Below are 25,709 nucleotides of genomic sequence, written 5' to 3' on the forward strand. Positions count from 1 at the left end.
CAGGTTAGAGTGTTGACAAAAATCATGACTGACTTGGCTGAATGTTTCTTGCACTTTGTCTCTTTTCCAATGTAGTTTACACAGTTGTTGAACTAAGAAGTAACTGACAGGTGGGGCGCTTAGGCGGCTCATTCAGTTAAGCATCCAACCTCGGCCCAGGTCATGATCTCACAGTGTGTGAGTTCGAGCCCTGCGTTGGGCTTTCAACTCAAAGCCTGGAGTCTCCCTCTCTCTCTGCTCCCCCCACCCACTTGCATTCTATCTGTCTCTCTCTTTCTCAAAAATAAATAAACATTTAAAGATTAAAAAAAAAAAAGAAATACTGACTCTAGTCACTAATCAGTCCCCATTCATTTCTGGATCAGAAAAACCTGGGCTAAGTTGATCTGTGAAGACCCTGAAGTACTTCATTCAAGCTGGATAAATGTGAAGGACCACCACAAGTGGTCCAAGATTCCCCTCAGCAGATTCCAAGTTTCCCATCAACAGAAGTTATAGCATGACTTTTAGTTAAGCCTATATGCAGTGGTCCTGATATAAATCTTAGCTGAGTGAGATCCGAGGTTTTCTGCCTATGCCACAGCAAAGGACTGGTAACATGGCCAACAGCACACTCAATAGACTGCCCCTGAGATTCTGCATATTTCTAGAGAAAATACATGGAAAAGTGACCTTCACATAATAGGTGAGAAATTAATAATAATTATTTTTAGTTGATAAATATCTCACTTTTGAAGTTTACCATAATAGACATCTATTGTTTTAGCCTCAGTAGAATTCACTTACATTTATTTTCGTGACAACTCCTGCTCTCGTTCTTACTCTTAGTCCAGGTAATTTGTTGTATGAGCTGCTCACACAGGTCTAGCATGGGCCCAAGACCCAGAGAAGTTGGCTCAGGAAGAGATACATGTCAGAAATTGTTCCAATAAGAATTATCCCAGAGATTTAGCTGGAACCAAGGGGAAAAGGTTGCCAAGCCTAACTGAATGTATCCTTTAGGATGAATTTGGTTATAATAATCAGAAAATCCCAACACACTTGGCTTATAAAATAAAGGGAATAAATCTTACATAATGTGAAATCCACAGGTCAAAAATTCTCCAGCGGGCGTATAAAACAGCATTTTTTTGTATTTCTCTTGGCTTTTCTTCTCCCTTTTGTTTGTTTGTTTTGTTTTTTCTTAGTTTATTTACCTTCCGGGCAATAAAATGACTATATAAGTCACATTGTCCTACAACATCATGGAGAAGCAAAAACCTCTTTCTTGGGTCTACTTTAAAGACTTACGAAAATTCCCAGAAAGCTGCTCAACATGTCAGAATTGCAACACAAGCCTATTCTTAAAACTGTCTCTGGCAGAGGAAACGGGGCCACCAGGATCGGCTGAAGTTAATCAGAAACTTCTCTTCCTTGTGAAGAAGTAGTTGTCTGCAAAAAAAATTGGGTTAGCAAGAAGGAACTAGGTGTGTACCTAGGGATAGGTTACGGTAGTGTTTGCTCAACGGCTGGGAATAAAGCCAGCACAGAAGAAAACAAAGGCAAAGTTATGGAGGGCTGCCCACATGTGATAGTCCTTAGGAATTTACACATGACATGAACCAATGAACTTCTTTCATGCTTAAGCCCCAGATGAGCCATGTTCTACCATCTGCACCAAAAGTTCACTGGCTAATAATAACGCTTACTCAAAGCATTCTTCTGGATCCATCAGGTCTGTATTTTCATTCATATGAACTATAAACATCCTTTAGAGTTTCCTATCTCTGTTATACCAGCTATTCTTATACGTTCTCTTTTTCTCACCTCTTGCCTTTTCTTATGTTGTTCTCTTAACCTGTTACTTTTCTGCATTCACAGATACCTCTTAAAATCTTAACTATCCTTCATAACTATATTTCAAACATCATCTTTTCCTAAAGCATTTCCAAAAAAAAATGTTGATTTTTATGGTTTCTCCTTCACTTGAACTGCAGAGCCACTCTCTGACTAGCATTTCAAATGTACACGTGTAGGCTACCAAGTAAGATTTAATATAAAAAACAGCCTTGGAGATAAATATTTTTAATTATTCTTGTAATTCAGAAGAAAGCAAAGAGAGGCTAAGTAACTTGCACAAAGTCTAGATTAGACCCTGAGTTTAACACCGAGATCCACACTCTCCCTCCCTGTCTCTCAGGTACAATTCACTCCACTCCCCTATTATCATGTGGCTCCTTGACATGTGAATTTTGTCTTATTCAACTGAATTGCCTATGGTAAATGTATTACACTTTGCACATAATATGTATTGAATAAAGAGATTTGGTTAATTGAACTCTTTGGTTTTATGTGTAGATCTAGATTTATCAATGATTGCTGATGGGTCAACAGAGATATTTCTTTGTATAAGTATAGGTAGACCAGTAGTACCTATCTTTTTAAAAGTACATTCTGGATACCAAAAGCAAATTCCAGATAGTTATTGCCACCAATTTGTACTGAGTAAGCCATTTTGTGCAGCCTCTACAAAACACATAAGATAATTTGACAAAGAGCATGCTGCAGTATACAATTTTAATGAGTACCACATACAAAGAAAAGATTGTAGGAAATTAATATCATTTTCTGAAACCCAGAAGTTGAATACTGGTTAAGAAAATAGCATGTTCATGCTGTGAAATTAGACAGGGAGAAATTAGCATTAATAATATATTTATCTAGAGAATTAGTCAGATTTCATGTAACTGTGCTGCTTGAAATCTGAAGAGAGAAGAGATAGACTTGTCAGTCCATCCAAAAATAAAATAAAATAAAATAAAATAGGGGCGCCAGGGTGGCACAATCAGTTAAGCCTCTGACTCTTGATTTCGGCTCAGGTCATGATCTCATGGTTTGTGAGTTCGAGCCCTGTGTCCAGCTCTGTGCTGACAGTGTGGAACCTGCCCCTCTCTCTGCCCCTTCCCACCCTCCGCCCCTGACTTCCCAAAATAAATAAATAAACAAAAAATAATAATAAATAATAAAATAAAAATTAAACCTGCAAAAATACAAGGTTTTAAACCTCATTTGACCTTTGTCAGACAATGCCAGTATTAGTGACCTGTTTTAAAGTGGAGGTCCTGCATACCACAGAAAAGGAGGAAAGAGATACTTCTGTCTTTGGATAGTCTATCTGGGAAAGAAAAAAACAGAAAATAAAACGGGGTGCTTTCTCAATTTTCTTTTATGATTTTAAATTTAAATGTTCATCACTAACATATCCCAGCTCATTTATTTACTGACAAAAAATCATACTACACAATATAGTCAGAATTCACTTTCTTTAAATGAAATGTTTAAAACAACATCTCAGTCACAATCTCTCATATTTTGTCTCATTTTTCTAAAAGGTCTAAAATCATAAGAAAACAAACCAACAATAACCCTTCAAATATGTGGAAAAACCTTGCGCACCCTTTACAAATGACATTTTTAGTGATTAATAAATAAGAGATGAGAAGGCAACAGCAATCAAACCAGGAGATAAGATACCATCCCTTCGTTACATATCATTCCAGGAATTTGTGCTGATTGCAACATAGACATCTGTCTACATGCCTTAAAGTAGGGTGAGGCCTGTTCTACTTTTCATTAAGTTCATCTTTGATCTCTAGTTATTAGGTCTGAAGCGAAGTCAGATTTTTTATAGTTATAATATTTTTCTTGTCTCTACAAGGTGTAGAGCCCTCTGAATCTGAGAGTTGTTAGTCATGGTAAAATAGTCCAAATTTAGCCATTAGCTTATGAGAGTGTTTTGATTATATGCTGTGTTTCAGGAAATCTGAAGATTAAATTACTCATTGAAAATGCTGTAATAGATTACATATATAATTAGATGGATGTTTATAGGGATTAGATAGATAGATGGAATATCACAATGTTATTCCTAAGTAACATTATATAATCTTTTTTTTCTGCACCAATAGATATTTTCTACTATTCATCTGTTATCTTATGTCTGTTTCAAAAGCGTAGGAAAAAAACATTTACTAATCAAATTAAATTTATTTTTTATATTATCAGATGCTACTATTTATTTTGGTCTCACTGACCTCCTCAAGTCTGGAAACACTTACTGTTCTTTGCATTAGCAGAGGAGAGTCTGTTCCTTCCTCTTTAAAACTTGATTCCATACCGATTATATCCTCAATAACGTCTTCCATCTAGCAAAATATATAATACATTTAGAATACTGTGCATAATGAGAAGAGTTGTGCTTCAGCCTGAATTCAGAAAGAAAAAAATTAGCAATCTTTTAAAGTTTTTAAGAATGTTTAAATTAAGGTTATATGTATATCAAAACCGAGAATATTTTAGAACTTAAAATGAAGTGATCCTGACACTCTTTGATCTGTGTTGCTTTCCCATGAATTTGCTTCTACTACCAGCTGGCAGGTGATGGCTGGGCAAATCACCCTGGGCTAGTCCCTTGGAAATCAGTATCTATATAAATAGACTGGTTATCATGAAGTGCCTCAAGCCAGAGCCCATGTACTTAACATGTAGAGAGATGACTTCCTATAACTTTACTTTCCTTTTGAAATGTTTTGATTGCATCTTACAGGTGGATATTCAAATATCAGTGGTCATGCCAGCCAATTGGTCCACGTGGATACAGAATATATGGAAAAATGTTACCTAACTCTCCCTAATGGCTAATAACCATAACAGCAATAACGACAACAATAATAATCACCGACATCTTAAATCGTAACAATGGCAAACACATATAGAGTGGGAGACATGCCAGGCACTGTTCTGTATGCTTTGCATACATCAGCCCATTTAATCTTCACAAAAACTCTGAGAAGTGGATGCTATCCTTACCTCCATTGTACAGATGAGGAAACTGGGAGAGGAAAAAATGCACAATAAATTGTTCCATGATACAAACCTAGTGAGTGACAAAGACAGGATTGAAATCTTGGAAATCTGGCCCTAAAGTCCTAACTTAAATCAGTTTTTCACTCCTTTCTCAATTCCATTCTAAAATATCTTCCTTCCCTTTTCTACTTTAGCCGGAGAAGATTGTAAAAGCTTGTATTTTAAAAATACCATGCTTGCCCCCTACTTTTCTCTCTAGCTGTAGTTCTCCTCTCTCCCACTATATTCTCTTTAGTGACATTTCAAAATATGATGTAAACTCAAAGATAATGAGAATGCTGAATTTATACACTGTAGCACTCTTAATTTCCAAAAACTTGTTCAGAAACAACCAGGACTAAACTTGGTGAGATGTATAAAAATATTTTATGATTCTGTTAACTTTATCATTAAAGTGTGATTTCTGAGAACCTTAGAGAATTAAATATTCAGACTTCTACTAAGATACCTTAAAGTTGATATGCCAAAAAATCAGAACACTATTTAATATTAATTTAACAAAGATTTGTTGAGCGATGCTTATTGTAATACCCTGTTGTAAACACAGGAGCTGTAAAAGGAAACAGCACAGAGTCTCTGCCCTCCTGGAGCCCTAACTCTAATGAGAAAACAGACAATAAACAGCTTAATAACAAACAGTGGCCTGAAGAAATTAACGCAGGTGGGGAGAGAGCTTGATGGGAATGAATGTTATTTTAGAAAATGGTCAGAGGAGGATTTACGGATATTTGAACAAGGACATGAAGAGTGTGGGGAAGGACAGTCCTTGGAAAGGAAGCAAAAAATACAAAGACCCTGAGATAGGAACATATATGTTCAGAAAGAATGTTGGTCAGTGGGAATGGAGCAAGAGTCAGGTTTGAGATGAAGTTGAAAATTCGGCCCTCTAGGTTGGCCAGTGGTCTCCATCAAAAATTTCTGCAAGTATAGGAATGTCCTGCACTGTCCTGCATATAATGGCTACTGAGCACTTGAAATGTAGCTAGTTTAACTGAGGAATTAAATCTTTTTTTCTCAAGTTTTAATTTAAATTTTACTTAGTTAACATGAAGTGTAATATTAGTTTCAGGAGTAGAATTTAGTGATTCATCACTTACATATAACACCCAGTGCTCATCCCAACAAGTGCCCTCAATACCCCTCACTCATTTAACTCATCCACCCTCCCTCCCCTCCAGCAAACCTGTTTGTTCTCTATCATTGAGTCTGTTTTATGGTTTGACCCTCTTGTTTTTCCCTTCTATGTTCATCTGTTTTGTTTCTTAAACTCCACATGTGAGCGAAATCATCTGGTAGTTTTCTTTCACTGACTGACTTGTTTCATTTTGCATAATACTCTCTAGCTCCATCCACATTACTGCAAATGGCAAGATTTCATTATTTTTTATGGCTGAGTAATATTCCATTGTATTGAAATAGAGGATATAGACATTGATATAGATCTATAGCACATCTTCTGTATCCATTCATTTGTCTCAATGAACATTTAAGTTCAGGAATTAAATACTTAATTTGATTTAATTTTTAGAGATTTTATTGAATTTGAATTAATTGAAAATTAAATTTAAATAGCCACATGTGGCTAGTGAGTACCATATTCAAGAGTGCAGCTTTTGACTATGGTCTGCATTTCATTTATCTATTTATTTTATTTTTTTTAATTTGAGTATAGTTGACACACACACTGTTACATTAGTTTCAGGTGTACAACACAGTGATTTGGTGAGTCTATATGGTAGGCTATGCTCACTACAAGTACAGCTACCACCTGTCACCATACAACACTATTACAATGCCATTGACAGTATTCCCTATACTCTGCCTTTTACTCCTGTGACTTATTCATTCCAAAACTGAAAGCCTATACCTTGCACTCTCCTTCACCCATTTTACCCATCCCCCACTCCCATGTCCTCTGGCACCCATCAGTTTGTTTTCTGTATTTATAAGTCTGATTCTGCTGTTTGTTTGTTTATTTGTTTGTTTTGTTTTTAGATTTCACATATTGTCTACACTTAACATATTATTCCATGTGCATCAAGAGATCTTTAAAGGACCTAGGATAATAAATATGCATATTTTATTTCTTTTGTTTAGTACATTCTGTGAAAGCTTTAAAATATAATCTTGATTGTAACTAAACTCAAAATTTAATTTCATGATATTTCTCTCATTCATGTTTACCGTTTCATGGACAGCAAATTTGTACTGAACAGATGTAAAGAAGACCAGAGGAAAGAAGGATGTTAAACACAATTCATGGTAAATGCTTTTCTATTGGGAACTTCTAATATTTTCACCAAAAATTATATATATCATTTATCTCTTCTCTTTCTGGAAACTTACATCACAAATGACCCACTCTCTTGCATCTTTAATTTTTCCCTGTTGCCTATAAATATGCTTAGGTTTCTCCTATTTCAATAGAAAACTTTTCTTTCTTACGTGTGAAAGTTCACCCTCCTCAGAGGCTCTTCTTTGCTTCTCTAACACCGCTACCTTCATTTCTGCCATCCACCTACATCACAGTCTTTTTTCCCTAATTTATTGATGACGTTGATTCCTCCATTATGTAAATTGATTTTGACATCTAAAATCCATTCAAACACTTCGCTCCACAGCTTCTAGGAAACTTTATAATTAATCACAAGAATTTAGTTGTTATTTTTAAAAAGACAATAAATGCAAAATTTTGATCATATGAAACAGAAATAACATATGAGGCAAAAAAAGAGAAAAAAGAATTACAAATCAGCAGAATAAGCATCCTCAAAATGATAAATGAAGATAATGAAATGCAAGAAAGAACAAATTATTTTGACTCAATCAAAATGGGGATAATAGGTATGGAAAGCACGAGGTTTGGGGACAAAGGAAGAACATTTATAAAGTTTGAGAAGTTTAAAAATAAAGATCTACAAAAGACTAGAATGAAAATTTTCAACAACACTGGGTACAAGAAGACAATGGGATGATAATTGAAGTATTAAAGTTAAAGAACTTTGAGCCTAGACATTTATAACTAGTAAAATATCCTATAAGTAAGTGGGTGAAATAAAATTGTGCTTAGGCATAAAAACTCAGAGGTTTTAAGGCAAAAAGACCTTTGAAAAACACTCTTCCCAAAACGAGACAAAGACCCCACTAAAAAGAAGAAACACAGGCCAATTTCCCTGATGAACATTGATGCAAAAATTCTCAACAAGATACTAGCAAATCGAATCCAACAATACATTAAAAGAATTATTCAGGGGCTCCTGGGTGGCTCAGTCGGTTGAGAGTCCGACTTCGGCTCAGGTCATGATCTCACGGTCTGTGAGTTCGAGCCCCGCATTGGGCTCTGTGCTGACAGCTCAGAGCCTGGAGCCTGTTTCAGATTCTATGTCTCCCTCTCTCTCTGCCCCTCCCCCACTCATGCTCTGTCTCTCTCTCTGTGTCAAAAATAAACATTAAAAAAATTTAAAGAAAAAGAATTATTCACCATGATCAAGTGGGATTTATTTATGCACTGCAGGGGTGGTTCAATATCCACAAATCAATCAACGTGCTATACCACATTAATAAAAGAGTGGATAAGAACCACATGATCCTCTCAATAGATGCAGAAAAATCATTTGACAAAAACAGCATCCTTTCTTGATAAAAACCCTCAAGAAAGTAGGGATAGAAGTAACATAACCTCAACATCATAAAAACCATATACAAAAGACCTATAGCTAATAGCCTCCTCAATGGAGAAAAACTGAGAGCCTTTCCCCTAAGGTCAGGAACACAGGAGGGATGTCCACTCTCACCACTACTGTTCAACATAATACTGGAAGTCCTAGCCTCAGCAATCAGACAACAAAATGGAATAAAAGGCATCCAAATCAGCAAAGTTGTCAAACTTTAATTCTTTGCAGACAACATGATACTCCTATGTAAAAAACATGAAAGACTCCACCGAAAATTTGGTAGAACTGACACATGAATTCAGCAAAGTTGTAGGATATAAAATCAATGTACAGATATCTGTTACATTTCTATACACCAATAATGAAGCATCAGAAAATGAAATAAAGGAATGGATCCCATTTATAATTGCACCAAAGACTGTAAGGTACCTAGGAATAAACCTAAATAAAGAGGTCAAAGATATGTACACTGAAAACTATAGAATGCTTATGAAAGAAATTGAAGAAGACAGAAAGAAATGGAAAAACATTCCATGCTTATGGATTAAAAGAACAAATACTGTTAAAATATCTATATTACCCAAGGCAATCTACACATTCAATGCAATCTCTATCAAAATAACACCAGCATTATTTACAGAGCTAGATCAAACAATTCTAAAATCTGCATAGAAGCAGAAAAGACCCCAAATACTCAAAGTAATATTGAAAAGAAAAAAAAGCTGGAAGCATCACAATTCTGGACTTCAACCTGTATTACAGTATTACAAAGCTGTAATCATCAAGACAGTATGGTACTGGCACAAAAACAGACACATAGATCAATGGAACAGAATAGAGAACCCAGAAACGGACCCAAAAATGTATGGTCCCAAAAATAATCTTCGACAAAGCAGGGAAGAATATCCAAGGAAAAAAGATAGTCTCTTGAACAAATGGTGTTGGGAAAACTGAACAGCGACATGCAGAAGAATGAACCTGGACCACTTTCTTACACCAGACACAAAAATAAACTCAAAATGGATGAAAGACCTAAATGTAAGATAGAAAACCATCAAAATGCTAATGGAAAAAAAAAAGGAATCAACCTCTTTGACCTTGGCCACAGTAAGTTCTTACTAGACATGTCTCTAGAGGCAAGGGAAAAATAAGCAAACATGAAATTGGGACCTCATCAAGATAAAAAGCTTCTGCACAGCAAAAGAAACAGTCAAAAAAACTAAAAGGCAACCAATGGAATGGAAAAATATATTTTCAAATGACATATCAGATAAAGGGTTAGTATCCAAAATCTATAAAAAACTTATCAAACTCAATACCCCTAAAAAACCAAATAATTCAGTTAAGAAATGAGCAGAAGACATGAATAGATACTTTTCTGAAGAAGACATCCAGATGGCTAACAGACACATGAAAAGATATTCAATAACACTCATCATCATGGAAATACAAATCAAAACCACAATGAGATACCACCTCATACCTGTCAGAATGGCTAAAATTAATAACTCAAGAAACAACAGATGTTGGCAAGGATGGGGAGAAAAGGGAACCCTTTTGCACTGCAAACTAGTTCAGCCATTCTAGAAAATAGTATGGAGCTTCCTCAAAAAGTTAAAAATAGAACTACCCAATGACCCAGCAATTGCACTACTAGGTATTTTTCCAAAGGATATAAAAATGCTGATTTGAAGGGGCCATGCACTCCAATGTTACTAGCAGCATTATCAACAATAATCAAATTATGTATAGAGCCCACTCCCTCAAAAAAAAGTAATAAACATTAAAAAAAAGGTTGAGGGGAGCCTGGGTGGCTCAGTCGGTTAAGTATCTGACTTTAGCTCTCATGGTCCGTAGGTTCAAGCCCCACATTGGGCTCTGTGCTGACAGCTCACAGCCTGGAGCCTACTTTGGATTCTGTGTCTCCCTATTTCTTTGCCCTTCTGCTGCTCGTTCTCTCTCTCTCTCTCTCTCTCTCTCCCTCTCCCCCCTGTAAAAATAAATAAATACATAAACATTAAAAAAAGAGCCCAAATTTCAATCAACTGATGAATGGATAAAGAAGTAATGGCATATATATATTATATAATATATATACAATATATATATAAGTATATATATAATATATATAAATATATATTTATACATTATGAAATATTACTGGGCAATCAAAAAGAATGAAATCTTGCCATTTGCAACAATGTGGATGGAACTAGAGTATACCATGATAAATGAAATAAGTCAATCAGAGAAAGACAAATATCATATGATTTCATTCATATGTGAAATTTAAGAAACAAAACAGATGAATATAGGGGAAGGGAAGGAAAAATAAAATAAGATAAAGACAGAGGCAAACCATAGGAGACTGTAGTATAGAGAACAAACTGAGAGTTGACGGAGGGGAGGTGGGCGGGGGGATGGACTAGATGGGTGATGGGTATCAAAGAAGGCACTTTTTATGATGAACACTGGGTGTTATATGTAAGTGATGAATCACTAAATTTTACTCCTGAAACCAATACTACTCTGTATGTTAACTAACTTAAATTTACATTTAAAAAAAAAGAAAAATACTCTTCCAAGAAATACTCCGGTTAGATTACAAATAAAAGTATGAAATCTATACAAAATATAAGAAAAATGAGTAAGTAACAGTAACTTTTTTGTGGTCTAAACAAAAAGAATATGGATAGACAGAGAGATGATAAAGAGAGAGAGAGATACTATAAAATATCAGTACAGGAAGATAGGTGAGAACAAGAAGGATAAGGTAAGACCATACTCAGGAAGATTTTTACTTAAGGATACAACATAAATCTTTGTGAACAATGAGATAGATATAGAAAAAATATAACTATGCATTTTGAAAATTTAGAGTAACAAAACAAAGAAAAAAGAAAAACGTAACTTGTTCAATGGAGGATAGAAAAAAAGATGACAAATAATCAAAGTATAGTAATTTAAAAATATGAAAAAAATAAAACCTAATAGTAATAACAAGAATGTAAATGGGTTAACACACTGTTCAAGAAACTATCTCTCAAATTGTAAGAGGTATTGTAATATTTAACTAATGTAAGAGAGAAAGCTGAAAATAAAGTGAAAAGATGTCCCACAGATGACTAAAAGGAAACTACAGCAGCAATGTTAATATTAGACCATATAAAATTTGATAAAATTTTAAAAGAAAAATAATACCAAATGATCATAAATTCATTTACACCTGAAAATATCTACAGCAACAATTTGTCAGAATTCTACAGAAAAATAAAGCAATAATTGCAGTTAAATATTTGAACTCATTTCTCTCAAAATCACAAATTTGAATTTAGTCTTCTCTTCACCTACTCTTTAGGACAGGCCTTGAGTCTTGTCATCCTCTAAACCACTCATTTCTAAAATCTTAAATTCCATTATCTCACTCATCAAAATGCAATCTTCCTTTTAGATGCAATCTAGACCCTGTTGCAAATCAACTAAACAATTTTCAGTTTAGGACTGTCTATGTCTTTGCCTTGTTATCTTTCTGCCTAGCCATCCTAAACATCTCCAACTTCTGTCAACTCTGAATTCAAGGTGGTAGAATGATTTCTGCCCACCATCCTACTGACATTCCTTTTGTTGCCATTTTCTTGACTGCTTGACTGCCAAATTCAATAGATATTTACCAGCTTTTGTTTTACTAGACTCAGCTACTAGAGCATTTAGATCATTCCTTCCTTCTTTTTTTTTTTTATTTTTTTTTCAACGTTTATTTATTTATTTTTGGGACAGAGAGGGACAGAGCATGAACGGGGGAGGGGCAGAGAGAGAGGGAGACACAGAATCGGAAACAGGCTCCAGGCTCTGAGCCATCAGCCCAGAGCCCGACGCGGGGCTCGAACTCACCGACCGTGAGATCGTGACCTGGCTGAAGTCCGACGCTTAACCGACTGCGCCACCCAGGCGCCCCATTCCTTCCTTCTTTAAACTAACTCTTTGGCTTCGAGGACACTACACTCGCTATCTTTTTATTTTACCTTTACAGCCCCTCTTCTCTGACCACCCCTTAAATATTGTTGATGGCTCAATCCCATCCTTTCTTCACAGCTCTCATGAGCTTTCTTTCTCATTTGAGCTTTCAAGTACTCCCCACATGCTGACAAGTCTCAACTATTTTCCTCCAGTCTAGACTACTCTCCTCGGGGAAAACTGGGATCTCTAGCCGTCACTAGCATCTCCACATGGTGGTCTCCCAGATACCTCAACTCTAACATGTTCTAATAGAGGGTCTCATCCCCTCTCACTGCATCATAGAAATAACCTCCCAACTGTTTTTCTCCCTCCAGGACCCCTCCTGTACATAGCTGACAATGATATTAAAGTCAAATCCAATTATGTCACCCCAAACCCCACATTTAAACCTTTCACTCTATGCTGAGCATAGAGTGCCAACCTTTCCGTGATTTGTCCATTGCCTATATCTCTGGTGTCACCTTTTGCCACAATCTGCCTACTCTTTTTCTGCTCACCTCATTTTCTTCTGTTCCCCATCTTTATTCTTCACTGGTGCTATCTCATCTAGCTAAATGCCCCACTAGCCACTTTCTCTGACTAAGTTTTACTACTGACATTTCTGAATAAGAACAGCACTTTCATGCTCCTATTTATACCATTGTCCTTTCTACATAATATCATAATTGTTTGCTAATGTTTTTTTTTCTCTCCCCTTCAACTTATACTTCCTATGAGATACAACAGATAAGAAAACAAGACAATGAATAATTAAAATGTAGCATGTGCTGTGAAAATGCTATGATTAGTGCAATTTTTGTCCATATGATATAGGTATTGCCATGAAAAGGCAGAGAATAAGCATTCTTCTACACAGAGAACCACCAGTAAAAGCACCTTAGAGAAGAAACCTGAAATGGATTTTGAAGAGTTACAATTATCTAGCCAAATGCTGGAGACTGAATGAGTAGTTGGTAAAGAAAGGACAGGAGAGGAGAGAACTTGGGCCACTAGTGAGAATCACTAGTGAACCCATATGACTGAAGCACAGAGTGGCATGCGGCCGCCAAATGATAAATCTGGATCAGGAGGCAAGGGTTAAGTGTGGAAGGGTCCTGTGCGCCATGAGTACAAATTTGGATTTTATCCTGGAAAGGCCCAGGATAAAAAAAAAAAAAAAAAACAAAAAAAAAACTTCTTTTGATTTTCTATTTCATTGTCTCAGAAACCATTCATCATCATCAAGTTACTCCTAATACCAACCCCCAAATCCTGAATCTAAGGATGCTCTACACAGACTTATTCTGTGGTAGCTATATTTTCTGAGGTCTTCTCTGAATTAATGAACTGCTCTCTGAGATCATAGGAAGACAAGCTTAGGAGAAAGAAACACCAAAGGATGGCAACAGCCACTCTCTCCGGAGCCCCCACTCTGCCTTTATGTTTGGAACTTTAAAAATGCAAGCATCAAAACAACTCTTCAAGTCGTAGAAATGCTGGGAAGGTTAAGGATTGAGACCACGCGGCTAGTAAGTGGTAGCTCTAACCCCATACGGTCTGACTCTAAAGACTGAACACTTGCTGCTTTGTGACATGGACGCCTAGCACGAATCAAAGAATATTAGGAAATTGCAACAACATAGGATACATCTTAGCTATGAAAGATAACAAGACCGTGAATGGTGGCCAGATGTGAAAATGCGCACTTGATAAGCCGAATCAAAGAGAACACACACTGATTAAAACTATAACACACTGGATAACATTATGATTAGACATTAATGATAGAAGAAACTTTATATACCTAGTTGAAAATACAACGGTTTAAAAAAATACGAAAAAGTCTTCTGTAGCCAATATGCACATCGCCCCTAGAACTCCACACCTCTTGAGGCTTTCAACCATTCTCAGACATGCAACTTCGACACCATCGAAAAGACCACTACGATCAAATAAATTTCCTTTAAAACGTGAAAAATTATAAAAGAAAAAGTAACCTGTGTGTCTAGAGAATAAAAACATTTACTAAGAAAAACTGAGAACACTGATATATGTTACTTATCCTTTCTTATTTTTTAGAAAACATATTTCATAAGATACATGATAAGATAATTTTCTGGGTTTTGCCTAGGACTGGCATATGCATATCTTTGGGATTTTTTTTTCCTTTAGAAATCAATCTTCTGCACCATGAAATGAACTTGGGAAGAAGGGGGTTATAAGATAAATTGTATTGGTTGAGTTCTAATATTTACTATACAGATGATTTTCATCCTACATATATTTTTATGATCTTCTTAGAGTGAATAGAAAACCTACCTCTACATTCACTTTTTTAAACAAAATTCCTTAGATATCCACTACTGAGAAGTTTAAGTAAATATACGTGTAAAGATTTATGCTCGGTTTTGGATTTCAAAGACTCCTGTTTTATGGTTGTTTTATATTTATTAAACAGTCTATCAGATACTTATTATTTTCCCTTTTCCAGATTACAGTAAAATTGGCAAAAAATGAAATCTTCCTCTGTCAGTTGTAATTCACATAATGGGATACTGAGCATTACTCGTTGGTGACTGGAGGCTACAGACTTAATAGCTAAAAAGCAGCAACTTGAAATCAGTAATCATCAGGAATATAGATTGGGAGATTAAACGTGGGAGATCATAGGATCATGGCTCCATCTAACAAATCAAATGGAAAAAAAGAAAAAGAAAGGAATAGAAATTTCAGCTATGAATGTAGTTTCCTGCACTGAGATATTAAAAGAAGTCTTTTTCCCCAGGTCTAGTGGTTTGTCAGTTCAATTCATTCTTCAGTACTTTTTGAAGATTCATTCATAAGCAGGTCACAATAAATATAAACCCCATGACATCACACATTTTTATTCGTTTTGTATCCCAGGCACCTCTAAATTCCTGTAATTTAGTAAGTGGTAGACATGTATTTGTGAAAACTATAAATGAGTAAATAATTAATAGTAAGAAATCCAGATACAATTCCATAAAATGTTAAGTGCAATAAGCTTTTTAGTCTTATTTCGGAGCACATATTGACTGCTGTTTAAAAAACTTCTTCCTATTTTATTTTAATGGGTATTTAAGATAATATAACTATTGATAAATATTTTAACTAAATATACCAGGAAATCTTTACAAAGCTAAATCTCTCTAATATAAATTACTGTTAGAGCTTAGTTTGACTCACACTGATACATAACTGAAACGAGTATTGAAAAATGAGTTGTTATATTTTATTATGCATAGTAATTAAGATGTGCATAACTAACTATTATATATGAATCCATGAAGACATCCCTTGTGTTAAATGCATTTGAATTTGGAAAAATGTAGACTTCAATTTCTTTACATTTTTCCTCAAAACCTGATTATAGGTTTTCATAAGTAGCTATTAGACATACATGCCATTCCACATTGTCATCTTCTTTCCCAAGAGTTAGTAACTTGGTGAGTGGATTTCCAGTAAGGCCAGTGTCACTCTCGGGAGAAGGGTGCCCATGCTGTAGCAGAAGCGCACTGCTTGGCGTTGGAGGCTGTGACCGTTTAAGAGTCTGGTTGACGATTTGGTAGTCAAGGGTCATGAAGGGTTTTACTTGTCTCTGCACTTTCTGTAGCTGGGACTTCGCAGGACTTTCCAGGTGTGCTGAGACCTACAAAAGAGAAACAGAACAAACGTGTGGTAACATTTGGTGAATTCGAGTTCCACCTTCAACAACTGAATTATGACAGACAAACCACAATATCTGCTTCTTTCAAATTTATGATTCGTGCTTCTGTCATAATTTATACAAGATACTAGTAGGTGATAGTTTTTAAGAAGTAATTTAAACTTATTAAAATATTTTTAGTGCTAATTCATTTTTTAAAGAATAGCCCTCAAAATAATATGCAGCCGAACCAAAATTTGGAATAAACACATAAGCCCCGATACTTTTTGAGGTTCCAGCAAAGAAAGCCTAAAATAATACAAGGAAAATATAGCTGATTCACTATTATTAGTAATTTTCATATAATATGTATTTCCTGGATTTTTTATATTACAAAAAATATTCTATGGGACGTAATCACAACTATTTTTTATTAAATATATATATATTTACGTTTGTTTATTTATTTTGAGAAAGAGAGAGCAATGGGGGAGGGGCAGAGAGAGAGAGGGAGAGAGAGAAAATCCCAATCTGCACTGTCGATGCGGGGTCGAACTCACAAGCCGTGAGATCATGACCTGAGCCAAGACCTTTAACCGAGTGAGCCACCCAGGCGCCTCATTATTTTCTTTTAATATTTTATTATTTATTCTTGAGAGACAGAGAGAGACAGACCATGAGCGGGGGAAGGGCAGCGAGAGGGAGAAACAGAATCCGAAGCAGGCTCCAGGCTCTGAGCTGTCTCCACAGAGCCCTCCGCAGGGCTTGAACTCACAAGCTGTGAGATCATGACCAGAGCCAAAGTCGGAGGTTTAACCAACTGGGCCACCCAGGTGCCCCTCAGGTGCCTCATTATTAAATATTTTAAGGAATTATCCAAGATGGAGCAGAACTAGAAATATATATACTAAATATGAAATGTGATTCTTTATGGGTGGCGAATATGTAGGTGATTTTTTTTTTTTTACTTTTCCATATTTTTTTAAGTTTCTGTGCTAGACTTATTTTTATTTTTAAAAAATTTATTTTTAGGGGCATCTGATTCGATCTTGATCTTAGGGTCATGAGTTCAAGCCCCAGTATAGAGTTCCATAAATTAATTAATTAATTAGTTAACAAATAACATCTTATTTTTAAACCTTTCCATATTCTCACTTAATAATAATCACGTAGAGTACTATGAATTGAAGGAACCATTCAGAGAAAAATCTAACCAGTGTCATGTGTCAACTAAACAACTATCCAGTATTTTGAAAGCCCTTTTCAAAACACAGCCTTAAAATTCTGTTAGTTATCACAGTTAACGATTTAACATTAATTGCACAAGGGCAATTGTAAGCATTTCAAGCTTTTCCTGTAGAAGACTCTGAAAGTACTATTGCCTGCCTGTCCTCTTTATATTTACTATGCTGTGATGTGGCTTCTAATACATTTTCCTCAAGTGGCCTATATATAAACCTATTTAATATTTCCCTCATGTTAAACAATAGTAAAGACTGCGGTACAGTGCTTATTTTTCCTTTTATTTCAGCGACACAAACTACTCCTTAAATCCCTTAACATGCATTAGCTCAGATAAATAGCCTTCACAAAGTATTTTGCATTTAAATTAGCTGGTTTGGGGTACAATATTGTAGTAGTTACTTTAGTTTAATTCTGTTATGCTGACATTTTTAGCATTATTTTAATTGTACCTCCATAAAATAATTTTTCAGTCATATAAAAAAGATTAAGATTGGTAATAAAGATTACACATATTACTAATTATATTGCTATGAGCTTTAAAGTTGTAAAATAACATTTCATTAAAATGCCAGTGGTAATTTTTTTAGGGTAGCTATTTAGATTATTTTACAGTTTTAGTTAATCCTTCTTAATCTGCATATACACACAAAATATACATTATAAATAGCATCTTCAGATTTACAAATCATACAATGTGACAGAAGACTAAAGAACATTGTATACCTACAAATGAAAAATACCTCCCGTTCTGAGAAAGGTATGTTGAATCAGAATTTACAACGTTCATTAACTAATTCATTTTTCGCTTTGCATCCATTGACTCTAAGAGCCTTCATTAGAGTACTTATTGCATTTGGTGTTACATCAAGAGTACAAGAGAAGTCGTAAATGTGATCCCAGGGCTCTACAAGCTTATGATCTAGGTGGGTAGTATTAATATACAATTACAGTAAAAAAATAATAATAATTATAATAATAATTATGATCTAGGTGGGTAGTATTAATATACAATTACAGTAATAATAATAATAATAATAATAATATGCAACAGGTATCAGGCACTGTGCTAAGCTATTTACATTCATTATTTCATTTAATCTTTGTTACAGCCTTAGGAGGGAAGTATCATTAGTATCCTCACTGCACTAGGTAGATGAAGCCACTGAGACAGAGAGATGTAATGACATGCCTCCTCTCACTCTGCTAGTAAGGGATGGAGCTGGAATACAGAACCTGCCTTCTTAAACACTATGCAATCTTGGCCCTGGAATAAATAATTGAAGTGACTAAAGTGCAAAGCCAAACCTTAGGGTTGCGTACAATGAATTAAAAATGCCACAAAAAGCAGTGGCTTTTTAAAATGAATTATAAGAGAAAGTGGTTATAAATCAGGTATTGGAAGGAAATGGCCCTGTACATGCGGCAAAGGGAAGGAAATCTCAAATACAAAAGATGAAAGCAAACAAGAAAGAAGACAAGAAGTTGGGAGATGGTCACAAATGTTAGTTGTCGAAAAGAACTCACATGAGTATGTTTCCTTTCTCAAAGCAAGACTACCATCTCCTCTTTAGACCATTCTATACAGATACAGAATAAAATATAAAATGGGATCAACTCAAATTATGCCTAAATTATTGTGGAGGTTTTTTTTTGTTTCTTTGTTTTTTTGTTTTTACAGAGAATTACAATGGGTTAGTAGGCAAAAGTGAAGACTGTCTGGGACAGTCAGAGAACAGTTATAGAACATCCATAGGGTAAGCATAAGGGATTAAAGCTTAGTGGAGCAGGGAAAGATAACAATAGGATGTGAAAAAAACTACTGCCCAGAAAATCTCCATCTCCTTCAATAATGAACTGATACCAGAACAATGAGACAGGTAAGTGTAAAGCAGCAACTAAACCACATGCAACCTATTTTAAAATATTTTTAAATTGCCTGGCCTGAAGTCACAGCCACACAGCTATTGGATTTCTTTACTGAAGGCCCCAGTATTTTGTGAGATAAAGTAGATGAAATGATAGGTCGCCATTCTTCATTTATCCACTTATTTAAGAATATTTTTTTGAGTGCCAAATGCATATGCACTGAGTGGTACACTGAAGGTAGAAGGGAACTAACCACAGTGTCTGCCTTCATAGAGTTGTGGTCTAGTCCAAGTTTAGAAAGATAGGAGGAGAGGGGCTCCTGGGTGGCTCTGTCGGTTAAGTGTCCGACTTCAACTCAGGTCATGATCTCATGGTCAGTGGGTTCAAGCCCCACATCAGGCTCTATGCTGACAGCTCAGAGCCTGGAACCTGCTTCAGATTCTGTGTCTCCCTCTCTCTCTCTGTCCCTCCCCTGCTCACATTCTGTCCCTCTCTCTCACTCTCTCTTAAAACTAAATAAACATTAAAAAAATTAGTGAAAAAGAAAGATATGAGGAGAAAGAGAAGAAAAATATGAGATATCTAAGGGCAAGGACTGTGTTTACCTTGCTGGCTGCTTTACTGCCATTCATCCTGTACATAACCCAGAGAATGGCACACAGCAGGTGATTAAAATTGTGTTCGCATGTGTTCAATAAATGAATGAATGAGTCATTAAAGTACAGTGTTTGAATAACTTTCATAGTACCATGGAGAACTTTGGGAATCCACTAAAAGAGCTGGTAAACCATGACCAGAATATCAAAGTCTATACCTAGAAAGCTGGAGCAGCTGTAGACTGTGATTTAGTTCATTGGACTTTCAAAGAGATTGAGACCACCCAAATGTAAGGAAATTTCGCTTACAAAAGCAGTAAGTAAATCATATCCCCAGAACTCTGTACTATGCTTGAACACTATCACTCTGACACGCTGCTATTGCAAACTAAACATAACGATGGTCAAATCCAAGCTTCTGTCTATACGCAGAAGTCTATTTTATTCCATTTAAAAGAACGTATGTACTTATAGTCTCCGTATTTTCCAAACTGTTATAAATAAATATAAAGTGTGAATGTGGTAAGAGATACTTATACCAGGAAGTGTAGGCTGAAGATTAATATTCAATTGAGTACAAAGATTTATCCATGAGCATCCTGGCAGCCAAGGGAAAATGGGAAGTTTAATATATGTATATATATTATATAAGGTGGAACCTTGTGATATTGCAGACATTTGAGCATTTTTGATCTGTAGTGTTTGCCCCATGTGGGTCAACCTAATATATATTTCTTATTAAGTAATTAGATAGTACCAGTTCTGAGGAGAGACAAATATTTTTATGAATAATACCTGAGAATTTATAAGCTGCATATTTTCATGGATGACTTTAACAAAATATTGAACAAAATTCCAATAAGCAGTTTTTGTAAAATATGCAATGAAATTCTTCATATCCCCATATTTAAAAAAATATTTTCTTAATTTGGGTCATCCAGGAAATACAGCCTAAGACTTGCCTAGGGGAGGTTTCATGGGGCGGGGGGTGGTGGGTGATTTCAGAACCTGAGCCACAGTAGGGTGAGGAAAGCAGGATCAGGCACAGGGAAGAGAGGCTCAGTTGCGAAGTTGACCATCTAGGCGATGCACCCTCACATCCACTATGTTTATTTCGAATCAAAGGCCCAAAGCATAATATGCATCAGTGCAAGTGAAACGTCCAAAATACATTAACTTGTACAAATGTGACTGGACACTTAGCACTTCCAGCCTCCAGGGCAATTTACACTGCAGACTCCATGTTCAGATACACTGATCCAGAGGGTCACCTGATACGATCATCATCCTGATATCAATTGTCTCAAACTAACCTTTAGATAGAAATTATGGTGTTGGGGCGCCTGGGTGGCGCAGTCGGTTAAGCGTCCGACTTCAGCCAGGTCACGATCTCGCGGTCCGTGAGTCCGAGCCCCGCATCAGGCTCTGGGCTGATGGCTCAGAGCCTGGAGCCTGTTTCCGATTCTGTGTCTCCCTCTCTCTCTGCCCCTCCCCCGTTCATGCTCTGTCTCTCTCTGTCCCAAAAATAAATAAACATTAAAAAAAATTAAAAAAAAAGAAATTATGGTGTTAACAAGAAGTTCCATTATTTGGAGTTAAAAAACTAAAAAGGCTAGCTTAAAAGTCTATTTTTTTAAGATTTCAAATGCAGTTTAGATTCCCATGTTCTTATAAAGGGATATGATCTTTTAAGAAGTTAGAAATAACGTATTAGTGAGCTACACAAATGTTTAGAACCACTAATGCGAGAACTAGAGCAATGTGCTTAATGGGTAAACAATTTTTTAAAAAATCAGAATCACACAAACTCCTGCAAATACAATAAACTAAAGGGAAGGAGTTGGTCAGGAAGCAAAAAATGCGTACTCCTGGTTTCAGGAAACATGATTGGAGAATCACCTCACAAAGGCAAGATGTATGTATCTGTGTTGTTGTTGTTGTTGTTTTCCTTTTTCTATTTGTTTTTAGACTAGAATACATGCAGGAATCCTTATTACCTAGAGAATTGATGGAGGTCCACGAGAAAGCAGCCTAATGTCATAAAAAAAAAGTCAGCTATCATTCTCTGACAATAGTAGGTGAAACAAAAGATGATTTAGGGTAACTGATAATCTAATAAAAAAATTTTTAAGTCTCAGAATTTAGATCAAGCTTGTGAGGGTTCAAATTTACAAATCAGCAAAGATTTCATTAGAAATTAAATAATGTTAACAAAATGTTATTAATTGACCTTATTTGCATTTGGGTGTAAGATCTCTTGGTAGGTAGAAGACTGTGGAGTAATGTGGGCCAGCCATGCAGTGCTGGCTAGAAGGACTCTCTATGCCCCCATGTGGAGTCATTCTTACTTTCACACAGTGGTTTTCAAATTATGCTCCTAGATACATGAGTTCATTGCTCCAATTTACTTTTCAGTGTTCTACACTGTAGTCTTTTGACCTAGTTCTTGTATGGGTTTCATATCCCATCAGTGGATAACAACAGAGAGACTATATTGTACAAAGAAATTTTAGAAGTAAGTAGGTAGTTGCACCAAAAAAATCTTTGAAGGACTCCACCAACCCTGTGATTCTCCATCTATACATAGTTGTATCTTACCTCCTTAATACTGCCATCCATCATATAAATACTTATAAATATGATCCATTCACATATATAAGGTTCTTTTAAAATGTTATCTTTTTATAGAGAAACCATAAGATAATGATAAAAGCCCTCAGCTAATTCTTTCAACATTTACTGAGAGTTTAACATTTAATGAGAGTTTGCTCTTTGTTAAAGCCAGTCCCAAGGGAAAGTCATTCCTCTCTAGAAAGCAGGTCTATGACCCACGTGTCACTATCCACCTGGAGACCACTTATCTAAACTGAGGGCACAGGACCTGGGAGGAGATAAAACACCTTCTGGGTACTGGCCTTTTGAAACTCAAAACTAAAAAGTGATGGCAAACATCACATGAGCAATTATCTCAATAACAAGACTTTTCATCACCATTAATTTGACTAGCCAAACAAATCAATCAAGCAAACATGGACACCTACCTAATAAGCATGTTTAGACTGTCTGAAAGGAGAGAAACAGAAATCTATTCAGCAAGAAATAGATTTAGAGTAAATATAGTACCCTGTGATAGTAAATAAAAACATATACACTGCCACCAAACACACGCATTTGCATGCATGTACACACTCACACACCCCTATGAAAAAGCAGCACAGATAATACCATTCACTACAACATGACAGTCCTTATTTAATTTTGTTAATTTTGTACTAAGCTTGAATTTAATAAATGAAGCAAAAGCTTGGACTTCACAAGTGAGTAATAGGTAACTATTCATTATGTTCCTAGCATCAGAGGTATATAAGAAGAAATCTATTTTGGGGGGCATATGAATCTACTACCTCTAGGTACCTACTCATAAATGCCACATGACATTTGTTAATGTTATACAGTAAAGATTAATAACTCATTTCTTCAAATCTTACTTTCTTCATAGCAGTCTTTGGATATGATATATCCATAAATCTCATCTTGACTAAACCTAAAATTATACAGTCGAGCTTGTCTGATTGAGATATAACTATTGAACAAAGTAGGGCCCGGTTCATCAAAAGTTTTACTTAGGTTTCTGAATAACTGTCAGCATATTTCAGCTGAGTATTATATAATCCAAAGCTATTCAATGGATAATAATGTAAAATATGATTGTAACATATTCCTTCAGTCACAATCATCTGAATTTGGATAATTCCAATGGTATGTCTTTCAGGAGAGACCTCCACTTAGAAGACTTTAAAGAGGCATTAATATTATTAAGCAGAGTTTGTTTAATTCAGTAGTGTTCTATCAGTAAAAATGCTTGTACTCCATGTACACTTATATTTACACTATAAAGTCTAAGCTTCCCTTATAACTCAATCTAGCTCCATCTATACTTGCACTGATTTGTTTTGTTGATGCTAGCATCTCAGGAGAATTACTATATTATACCTTTAAAAGAATTAGAACAAATATCAGCAATAATCGTGGCTTACTTGTGCTGATAGGTTTTTAAGAGCATGTGTATTTGGAGTTGTTGAGCCACAAACATCAATTAAGAATCACATCCAGAGTCTAACCACCTCATGTTGGCTTCAGAACAACACAAAAGGACCTGCACACACTCAAGTCAACTGGCAACAACATCAATGACTAAAATATGTTCATATGAAACATGGAGATAACTTGAGCCATAATACTTCAAAATATATTTGAACATCTGTACTCAGAGGTTTAGCATTTACTGATTCTACAAATATTTTTGAGTGCCTACTACAGATCAGATTTTATTCAACTATAATAAGTTCTGGGGATATAGTTATGAACAAAAGAGACAATCCAGACTTCAAAGAGTTCACAGTTTATTAGGAGAGATAGATAACTAAACACATAATTGTAACACAATGTGATAAACTATATGAAAGTAAAAGGTATCACAAAAGCAAGCAGAATGACCCAGACAAAAGGGAAGCAAGTTATTCAAATGAACGTGTGTGCCTGGATACTTATGTAGATAACAGTGGTGAGCAAAGTGAAACATGGTCTTTCTCCTCATGCAGCTTTTGGACAGGCAAAAGGGACAGATGTTAATCAAACTATCGCACAAATGACTGTAAATTCTCAAGCTCTGTAATAGGAAGGAGAGATACCTAAGACTATGAGCCTGTGGACAGAAATTATTTAGACAGAAGTTAGGGATGGCTTAGAGGAAGGGATGATAGGACTGAATCTGGAAGATGACAAGGAAGTAACTAGAGCAAGAGTATAGAGAAAGAATTCCGAGAAAGAATTCCAGGGAGATGGAACAGCATGTGCAAAGACCTTGATGGGAGGAAGCAAGATGAGAAAAATGCTTGGGAGGAATTAAAGAACTGGAGCAGAGAGCTGACAGTGTGGTATGGGACAGAAGAGGCCAGCACAACCAGTCCATGCAATCCTGCAGGTATATAAATGTGTCTTATTCTCTTTATCACAGCAAAGGGGAGAGTAGTAGTTCAGCCAGATGAATTCTAGGGGGTAAAAGGAGACTGCAGGAAATAAAAAAGGGCGGTTTGAACTAAGATCAGGTGACAAGGGTGAGGTAGTCACATGGAAACAAGTAGCTGGATTTAAGAGATGTTCCGAAATAGATTAAGAAATGACCCCTGAGTTTGTGGCTTAAGTAACTGAATGAATAGTGATGCCCTTCCCAGAGAAGATTGGAGTTTGGGGAGGGACAGAGAATCCTAAGTTTGGTTTTGAACACATTGAGTTTGTGAGTTTGTGAAGTTTTGAAGATATCCAAGAGGGTATGTGAAGTAGACAGCTAGACAAATGGTTCTAGAACTCAGAAGTCAAGTATGGACCATGGATACAACTAATTTGACATTTACACTTAGATGGTAACTGATGAGATGATTTGTGGAGGATGTACAGAATTAGAAGAGGGCCTAGAACTAAACATGGTGGACTCCCAAGCTCTAATTACATGTGGAGCAATCAATTTTGTATTTTTCCCCTAGGTCCTACGGATTTCTTTCACATATTTTACAAAATGTTCACTCAAAGTTTGTATGGGTTATATGGGAGTAAATCCTCCTAAATTAAATAATTATTAGTTCTTTATATTTCCAAAGTCATGCATTCAACCCATTGATATAGATACAGACTTATTTCTTAATCCAATTGCATCACAACTCTCATTATCAGTTCTCAACCTTTTAATAGCAATTTTAAAAT

The 25,709-nt window shown here is 35.7% G+C and overlaps 1 protein-coding gene across 2 annotated transcripts in view; it reads right to left on the reverse strand.

Moving 5' to 3' along the window:
* The window catches only part of TFEC (transcription factor EC), a 139,475-nt gene that overhangs the window by 33,959 nt on the left and 79,807 nt on the right, over positions 1–25,709 (reverse strand). For both annotated transcript variants that reach the window (XM_043589310.1, XM_043589312.1), the window contains exons 2-3: positions 15,997–16,245; positions 4,098–4,184 (exon numbers count right to left, since the gene is read on the reverse strand). In XM_043589310.1, the coding sequence (XP_043445245.1) occupies positions 4,098–4,184; positions 15,997–16,245 (336 nt within the window). The remainder of the gene's footprint in view (positions 1–4,097; positions 4,185–15,996; positions 16,246–25,709) is intronic.

This window comes from Prionailurus bengalensis, chromosome A2, assembly GCF_016509475.1.
Source record: "Prionailurus bengalensis isolate Pbe53 chromosome A2, Fcat_Pben_1.1_paternal_pri, whole genome shotgun sequence".
NCBI classification, from domain to species: domain Eukaryota; kingdom Metazoa; phylum Chordata; class Mammalia; order Carnivora; family Felidae; genus Prionailurus; species Prionailurus bengalensis.